At 35.2% G+C, this 10,010-nt stretch overlaps 1 protein-coding gene across 2 annotated transcripts in view; it reads right to left on the bottom strand.

The window, feature by feature from the left end:
* Positions 1–1,437: 1,437 nt before the first annotated feature.
* Positions 1,438–10,010, bottom strand: part of PALS1 (protein associated with LIN7 1, MAGUK p55 family member) — an 85,810-nt gene continuing 77,237 nt past the window's right edge. For both annotated transcript variants that reach the window (XM_069487759.1, XM_069487766.1), the window contains exon 16: positions 1,438–4,465. In XM_069487759.1, the coding sequence (XP_069343860.1) occupies positions 4,289–4,465 (177 nt within the window). In that variant the 3' untranslated portion in view covers positions 1,438–4,288. The remainder of the gene's footprint in view (positions 4,466–10,010) is intronic.

Here is a 10,010-nt window from a genome sequence, read left to right as displayed (position 1 = left end):
TTTTGTTAATGAAATTGTGACACTAGCCTTATTAGTATTGTATTTTAATCAAATGATAGCACAGTCTGGGCTTTTTAAAGTACTAAATGATTTTATAAACATTTAGTACCTGCTATAAAATAATGGATCTTAGTTATTTTATACCAGGTACTGTTTGAAGTATTTTATTTATATTATCTTGCCACAATAATAAGTACATATAATTTTAACCCTCCATTTCAGAGAAAAAATTTGAGGCACAGAGTGCTTGAGTAATTGGTCTGAGGCTGGAAAGCTAGAAAGTGGTAATCCAGGATTTAAATCCATGCATTCATTCTACCTTCAGAGTTTTTATACCCTTAACTTTTATTCTTTCTGCATGCCCTATATTTAAAACGTTGGGTATTTAAAGGTAAGACATAGGGCCTGCCTGTCCTGGAGGAGCTGATTTTTAGGAAATCCTGTTGCTGCTCATAAAATGAAATGTTTCCATGTAAATTCAGTAATGATTGGAAAATAAAAAATTGAGTTCACAAGTCTTTTAAAACTAGGTAACACTGAACTGTTTTACATCTAATTTTCCCACCTGGTGAGGTGTAAATTCTACCATCTTCATTTTGCAGATGAGGAAATTGAGGCTTTGATAGGTCAAACAGTACAGCAGGAGTGCAAATCAAATGTATCTTAATTTCAGAGCCTTGGTTTTAAGCACTATGCACTGCCTCTCTAGGAGGCAAAAATTATCTTAAAGCTCTGGAATTTATTGGCCTTGGTTAAATTACCTACAATAGTACAGATGATCTTAAAGTTTAGCATTTGTTAAAAAATCAAGAGAAAATAGTGGACAGATAATTTGCTGTGTGTGGAGTAGTGATCTGATCCATAGGGGAAGGGAATAGAGTAATGAATAGGAATAGAAACTGGACTAGAACAGGTAACAGGTGTGTAAATGCATTAAACTTGTTGTTATATGATTTGTGTCCTTGGGTAGATAAAGTATCATAGAAAAAGGGAGAAATGAAGAATGGAGAAATGAAATATATGTTGTATATTTGCCAACAACTCACATGCTATCCTCAGTGTCCTCAAATCCCTGGCTGTATACAACGTAAATTTGCCTGAGTATTACATACCTCCTTCCCCAGAAAACTTCAAAGTTCACAGCCCTAAGTTGTCCATCTTTAAAAACTTAGTTGTTTGTTTAATTAAGGAAACAGGACCTACCTACATCTGTGTCAACAGGAGGCACTCCCCTACCATAAAGAACAAATTAAGTGTTTCACCCAGAGGTTCCAACGGTCTTGCTTCTGGCAAAAACTTGAAGAGGAGGGTGGTCTTTTCAGGTGTGGAAAACTTGAATGGCAGAGGATATAACACAGCAAGAGAAAGTACTCAGTGGCGTTATTTGAAATATAATTCTACTTTTTATTTTTACAATACAGTGTGCAGTATGACATCTCAAAATAACAGAGTGCAGATACAGGATATGAGTACAAAGGGGGATTAACAATAGATGTCAGAAGATTACCTTTATTAAGGCTAAATCCCTGGTTTATATTTTCCACACATTCACAAGATTACATTCAAATCATTCCTTATCAATACTTATTCCTTAGGCATGAGAAAAGGAAAATAATCCAGACGTTAGATTTTCATAGAAAGTAAATCTGGATTAGTCTAAATACTATTGTCTCTCCATTTGTTCTGACATAAAAATGCAGGAAATAAAGATATTTCTTTATTTGGATTTTCCAAGTACATTTCATTAGCTATTGGTATCATTTCTATAATAAGTGGTTAAGACCTCCTCCACACTGAGGTCTCCAATCAGAACCACAGAGGACAGGCAATGAAATTGGCCAGAGTGGCTGTACAACGTATAGCAAGGCTTTTTTCCATATTTTACTGAGGAAATCAGCAACAACTCAGTTTTTACTTTGTTTAGGGACTGAGTTGAGTATCAGCACATTTTTATCACGAGGATTTAGAAAAGTTTGGGACATGAACATGTCTTTCTCTCCAACATTGCTGATGGAGGAAAGAATTATATTCACTGATCCTGAAAATATCTGTCACCTTTGACTTCCTAAAAGTATGGCATGGTATGTCCCTTGGTACAGGATCTGCTTGTTAAAGCCATGTGTCTGAGTATTGACTGCGCATGTCCCTAGCATGGGCCTGCTGTCTGCAGTGGCACAACCACCACTCACTGCCTACCTAAAACCTCACTCTAACTTAACATGAACTGTCAATATTTTAGATCTTAGGGTTGAAAACAGTTGTCAGTTATAATAAGCAGATCACAAAACTCCACTGTCAACCATTAACTACCTTTCATTCCTGAGGAGAAAATAAACTGTGGAAAACGAAAAGATTAAGTGGTAAGTATATTCCTAGTTTTCAATGCTGAAAATCAGTGTGACTTTTTTGCATTTTCCTGCTATAAGCTGGAGTGTTTCAGACCCGAAGAGACAGTATGTATGGCATTTCTGCCCTCAACCCAGGAACATTACTTTCCTCCTAAGGAACATTATCTTGAAAATATTTCCAAATAAGATAATCCCCAGCCAACTCAATAGGCCATGCAAATTTGAACAGAGAAAGGCAACATAGAAACTGTCTACATTTGTTCAAATAAAATTATGTAGAAGAGAAAAAAAATCAAATATATACATGACACTGAGACAAACTACTCATTAAAAACAGTTGCTTATGTTAAATTAAATGACAAGTCAGAATTATTCCAGTGTTTAGCTTTGGAAATAGGAAATGCTGTAGCTAAAGTCACCATAAAAATAAAATCAAGGCATTCACATTTGAGGCTTCTTGTCACACATCACACTATCTTTAAAGGCTTGAAAAGACTACAAGATAACTTTCCATGCCAATTATGGACACTGAATTTTAAAGCTACAGCTATAGAGACGGTACAAAAATCCCATTAGCTTAAACATTTCTTTTATGATTTAGCAAGCTGTTGCATTCTGGTCATAAGACCTTGTTAGGATAAAAACCTATTTCTCCCATCCAAGTACTAACCAGGCCCGACCCTGCTCAGCTTCTGACATCAGATGAGATTGGGTTCCTTCAGGGTGGTATGGCTGTAGACAAAAACCTACTTCTGTATGCTTGATAACTTACCCCCTGCAATTTTCTTTTCCTAAAATGTTCAAATGACTTTCAGGTCTTCCTTTCCTTCTGATCTCAAAGTCAATTGTCATAATATTTCCCTAGGATATACATACTTTTATTCCAATGCTGAACAAGTGTTATCAATGACCGTTTGTCAATTAAACAGTACAGCAGCTATATTCATCAACAGAATTCCAGTTTAATACCTACATATATGGCACAGTCACAGAATTATATTGTGCTCATATATAACAATGTAAAAACTGTCAAATGTGCTGATGTCCTCCCATGTATATAAAAAACTATTTGCATCATGAGGAAGAAAGTTAACAGTCAACACAGTTTATATGAACATCTGCCATTCATAAAAATGTAACTTATACATTCTATTGTACTATGCAGATCAGAGAAAGGAAGCAAGGCTAGCAAATTGGCTGTGACAATTTAAGAAAAATACTCAAGATCATTATCTTTAAAAAGATAAGCATATTTTGTATACCTTTAACTAGATTAGTCAGCCAAATGTGCAATCTGATCCACAAAGTGAGCATAAAAACTGGTGCCTCTAATGGAATGCTGGGTTTTTTTTTTCTTTCTTTAGAATTCAGACATACAAATGAATTCAAGCCTAACAGAGCAGTTCCAAACCAAAGTGGCACCATTTTGTTTTTTCTTTTTTAGGAAAGTATTTCTGATGACTAGTCTCCTAAGCAAATACTGTCTTGCCCAGTGCATAGAAGCACAGCACCCCCTTGCCCCCAAATATTCCCATGAAGTCATTTAAGTTAAGTGTTAAATAACATCAATATAACTATGTAGGGCATGGTCTCTGTGTACACACAAGTTTTTCATGGAAATATGTCTAAGCAGAAAAGATTTAGTTAAGTGAAAACAAAAGGTTTTAACGGGATAACATGGAATTACTCTGTTGAAAGCTTCCATTTAGAATCCCCAAATGAGGCAAGAACCCCTAAAACCATGTATAGAGAATAAAGAATGCTAGGCACAAATTGCCTAAGGGGATCTTCTTCTCACTAGTTCAGGACAGCTAAGAACAGGTCTACAGCTTATACTGCTGCCTTCCACCTTACCCTCAATCTTGATGAAGTGTCGGGGCTTTCTTCCTATTGGCAGTTTGCCAGACCAAGTCCAACATGTTACAAAATGGATGTTTCCTTCACCTCAGCCAAGTGGACGGCACCCACTGAGGTTCAGTATCAAGTTTGTTAATTAACCTAAGCAATTCCTGATAGGCTTTATCAAGATCTGAATTCACAATCGCAGTGTCAAAGTAGTGGCCATTGTTCTGCTCCATCTCTCTAGTCTTCTCAATGATTTCTCTCAACTCTTCAGGCTGCAAAGAGAAGATGAAAACTGTGACGTAATTCCTATCCTTACCAAAATACAGGATGAGTCAGAGGGTCAAACTACAGGGAATGACCTTACGTAGCTTTCCTTCTGTCTCTCAAAATACTCAACTTCACGTGCTCCTTTCCAACCCTGCCATGGCCAGTGGTTTCCTTGGCTCTGGCATCTTCGGGACTCACATTATGAATCATTTGGGACTCAAGAGATCCTGTTATATACTACTATTTAGGTTTTCATGTATTTCTGTCTTACCTCACCAATAAGACTACAGGCTTCAAGAGTGCAGGCTGTTATTTGAATTCCCTACAAACATTTAAGGACATCATAACCTCTTCCTAGTAGTAATATCTTCTATAACACAGAGTAAAACCTTTCTGGTTGGGGCAAGGACCTAAAGTGCCATCTACTCTTGGCTCCTGTGAAGAGCCCTTGCCCTTTATATCTATTGCAGAGTTAGGCAGAGTAAACATTATGGGAAAAGAGAAGGATCAATGTTTTCTATGTAAACATTGCTGTTCAGTCCAAGATTTAATAACCTTATCTATTAATATATTTTTTGGGGGAAAATACTCAGGCTGATACTTTAAATTGCTGCTCTGTTTTCCATACACAAAGGAGGTCTTTAAGATGCAAGAAAGTATCCTAACAGAGTTTTGAAAACTACATAGAGCAGGCTACTTTAAAATACTGAATAAAGGAAAAGGCTCTTTCACACAGGCAAGCAGGTGGCAAGGCTATATACACACTTATCCTGAACCTTCTGATTACCAGGCATATGTGTTCAAGAAAGTGAAAAACTGTCAATGTCACTCCTGTCAATGAAGAGAACTAATTAAACCCAAGACAGAATATCTCAGATATAAAAGTTACACATCAATACTATATTGGACCCACACTACAAAACGATTTATATCATTCAACTGTTTGAACTTCTGTAACAGTAGAAAAACACATTAAAAATATGACAGCGCTGGCTTGTCCTGAGGCAGTTTCTTACATAGCTCTCTAATTTTTATTCTGGAATGCTGTGCATTTGAATATGGTACACAGAATCCTTTGTTCCTTAGCAGGGACTCTACTTCACCATTGTAGCTGAATACACTGTGACATTTTTGCCAAAACTTATGTCTACTCAAAGCTCAAGATTATTCAAAGAACATTCTAGGACTCCATATAGAATTGAAACTTTGTGGTGCTAGTGTTGAAATTTAAATGCTAAGTTCTGATCCACCTAGTTATTATTAAATTTAAGGCATTACTATTTTACCTTATGCCAAAATGGCTTATATAATTTATAAATTCAGACTTTATGTCTAAATTTCTTTTTCAGATTATAATCCATAACTAAAATGAAACAAAATGTTTTACCTCAAAAATTTTTGACCTGAAAAGATTAGCCTTTAGGCAAAAGTGACTGTCAGTTAATCACTCTCAAGCGAAGCCCCCATACTAGCAGAACAGATTCAGAGTACAATTAGATAACTGACTGAGTAGTTATATTTTATATCCAGTGAGTAACACCATCATTTTCTTAGCTAGCACAGTTTCAAAGTTAAAATCGAAGATCTGTTTTTACTCAATACTTCTATTGTGGGAGTAATAAAGCACTATTACAAATACCAAAGGATATAAAATCATAAGTGGAATAAAAAGACAATGAGATATACCACTTTCTACCCAACAACTGTAGAACATACATTCTTACAGGTGTGCATGGAACATGTACCAAGATAGAAGTTGGGCCATAAAAATAATTATCAGCAAATTTCAAAGGACTGACATCTTTCAGGGTTTATTCTCTGACCACATGGAATTAAAAATCAATAAAATATTTTTTAAAATTTCCAAGTGGATGGAAATTAAATAACATAAATAACCCAGGGGTTAAAGAAGAAAATGACAAGGGAAATCAGAATGTATTTCTAACAAAATAATTAAAAATATAATGTCAAAACGTGGGATGCAAATAAAGAACTGCTTAGAGGGAAATTTATAACTTTAAATGCCTATATTTGAAAATAAGAAAGGTTTAAAATTATGTAAGTTTTTATCTTTAGAAACTCCTAAGTGCAAATTAAAGTCAAAGAAAGAAGGAAAGAATAAAAAAGGCAGAAATGAATTAAATAGAAAACACACAAACAGTAAAGAAAATAAAGACAAAAGCCTTTCAACTTAGTTCTTTCTCTAAAGTGTTTTGGTTATTGTTTTTTTTTTCAATTTTTTTTGTAAAGACGGGGGTCTTTTTTTTTTTTTTTTTTTTGAGACAGAGTCTCACTCTGTTGCCCAGGCTAGAGTGAGTGCCGTGGCGTCAGCCTAGCTCACAGCAACCTCAAACTCCTGAGCTCAAGCGATCCTCCTATCTCAGCCTCCCGAGTAGCTGGGACTACAGGCATGCGCCACCATGCCCGGCTAATTTTTTCTATATGTATTTTTTTAGCTGTCCATATAATTTCTTTCTATTTTTAGTAGAGGTGGGGTCTCGCTCTTGCTCAGGCTGGTCTCGAACTCCTGAGCTCAAACGATCCGCCCACCTCGGCCTCCCAGAGTGCTAGGATTACAGGCGTGAGCCACCGCGCCCGGCCTGGTTATTGTTTTTAATTTCCATATAAATTTTAAAGTAATCAATTCAGGACAGAGCTGGAGGCCATTATCTTAAGTGAAACAACTCAGAAAGTCAAATACATGTTCTCACTTATAAGTGGGAGTTAAATAATGTGTACACATGAACATACAATGTGGAATAAGAGACACTGGAGACTCGGAAGGGTACGGGGATGAGGGATGAGAAATTACTTAATGGGTACAATATACATTATACAGATGATGGTTACTCTAAAAGCCCAGATTTCACCAGTACACAATATATCCATGTAATAAAACTGTACTTGTACCCCCTAAATTTATACCAAAAAAAAGATTATTTCAAGTATATGATTCAATGGCTTTTAGTATGGTCACAGACTTTGCAATTGACACCACAATCAATTTTAGAACGTTTTCATCACCTCCCTCTCCCGCTCCCACAAAAACCTATACCCATAAGTGGTCACTCACATTTTTTCCCCAACCCCCAGTTCTAGGCAACCACTAATCTACTTCAGGTCTCCACAGATTTGTCTATTCTGACACTCCATGTAAATGGAATTATATGGTCTACGTCTTCAAGGTTCACCCATGTTGCAGCATGTATCAGTACTTCATTCCTTTTTATTGCCTGTTTTTCAAGACTAACAATAAAGCTATAGTAATCAAGACAGTGTGATACCAGTATAAACACAGAATAGAGTTCAGAAATAATCCCCCCCCTCCCCCGCCCCATGTATTTGGTCAGGTCATTTTTGACAAAGGTGCCAAATAATTAAATGGGGAAAGGACAGTCTTTTCAACAAATGGTGCTGGAACAACTGGATATCCACATAATTAAAAACAACAAAACAAAACCTCCATGTTTACCTCACACTAAAACAAAGATTGATTTGAGATAAATCATAGACATAAATGTAAAAGCTGAAACTAAAAAGCTTTTAGAAGAATAGGATAAAATCTTTATAATCTAATGATTTATAAAAATTGTTAACCGTAAGAAAAAGAACAGGTAAACTTTATTAGAATTAAACACTTCTGATCTTCAAAAGATACTGTTAAAAAAAGATACAAAGACTTGGAAGAAAATATCTGTAATACATATATCAGATGAGGGATTTATATCCAGAATATATAAAATGTTCTTTCAACTCAAGAAAACCCAATTTTTTAAAAATGAGAAGGACTGAGGGATTTCACAAAAGAATGTGCCCAAATGGCTACATGAAAAGATTATCATTAGTTATCAGGAAAATGCAAGTGAAAACCATAATGATAACGCTTTACACCTATCAGAATGGGTAAAAAAATGTTACAAATGAACAATAGCCAAAGTTGGTAAGGATGTGGAACAACTAGAACCATCAAACAGTGGTGGGAGTGTAAAATGGCGAGCTGTTTTAAAAACAGGTTAGTAATTTCTTTATACAGTTAAAACATACACTTATCATTTGATCCAGCAATTCTATTTGTTATTTATCCAAAAGAAATGAAAACATATGTTCACTGAAAAACTTCAAGAATGTTTAGAGCAGCTTTAGTCACATTAGCTTAAAATTGGAAACAACCCAAATGTTTAACTGGAGAATGGATAAACAAATTGCGGTATATTAATATCATGGAATATTACTCAGCATTAAGAAGAAATGAACTACTGTTAGATGCAATATAGGTGAATCTCAAAAACATGCTGATCAAAAGCCAGACACAAACTTAAACATGCTATATGATTCCATTTCTGTGAACTTCTAGAACAGACCGAATAAATCTGTAGTGACAGAAAGCAGATTAACGGTTGCCCAGGAAAGAATGGAAGAGTATTAACTTCAAAGGAACATAGGAAAACTTTCTAGATTAACAGAAATGTCCTAACTCTTGATTGGCATGGTGGTTACACAGGTATACATTTTGCCAAAACTCACTGAATTATACAATTAAAATGCGTGCATTTATTATATGTAAAGTATACCTCAGTAAAGTTAAATTTAAAAAAGAATTAGAGTTCTAATTAGAACATCAAATATATTGTATATTGATAAAATCTTTTGGTTCTGATTAAATTCCTGCTTTAAAAACACATATAATCAGCATCTTTCTAAACGTAAGTTGAAAATTTAGGATGGTCAATTCAAAATAAAGTAGATAAAAAATCCAGGAAAACCTTGCCAGAAACCAACCAAAAGCAAGTTGCTTAACACATTTTGAAATAGTCTATGGCCTTTCGTACAACACTGAATCCTTGTTGGAAAAGAATAGCATAACAAGAAATAAGTGGGCATGTTAGAAAATAGAAAATTAGGTTGAACAATAGAATGGAGTCCACTTTGGTTCTTAGTTTACAACCTTTTGCTTGAGCAACCATGATGTTTCTGGTTTATCAAAGTAGTTACTGGACACAAAGCTTATACAGTATTAATCTTGTTTCCCTTATTATATTGTGATCTTCCTCAAGAACAGCCAGCGACTATATCTTGTATTTCTTTTGTTATCACCCGAGTGCTATAGACAACAGATACTCTGACTTCAGTTATTTATGAATTTACAAGTATGCTGCAGAAATGAAAAATGGGTGAAACATTACTTTAACCAGCTAGCTGGTCTACTAAGCCAAGACAAAGCAATCTGAATTATGCTCAACAAGTAGGATGGGCTAAGACAATAACAATTATTACCCCACAAATAGACTGAGTAAGAAATGTTAAATAGATGTAGAGTGGAAAAAGATATCGTGGGGGCAATGAGGCAGAAGGGGCAGAGGGAGGGTTGTGATGGTTGTGGTAGAGTCAAGAATCAAATCAAAGGAGTATTAGTATTCTTTTAATGACTACCTTAAAGGAGATTTAAAGGCATAACAAATGAAATGAGGCAATATGAGTGAGCCCTCCATAAAACAGATATATTTAAGAAATAAGTAGCAAAAAACAAGGAAGAGTATTTGTTACCTTGAT

This window comes from Eulemur rufifrons, chromosome 2, assembly GCF_041146395.1.
Source record: "Eulemur rufifrons isolate Redbay chromosome 2, OSU_ERuf_1, whole genome shotgun sequence".
NCBI lineage: Eukaryota > Metazoa > Chordata > Mammalia > Primates > Lemuridae > Eulemur > Eulemur rufifrons.
Note: the sequence above shows the minus strand (reverse complement) of the source record. Positions and strands in the feature narration are given on the sequence as shown.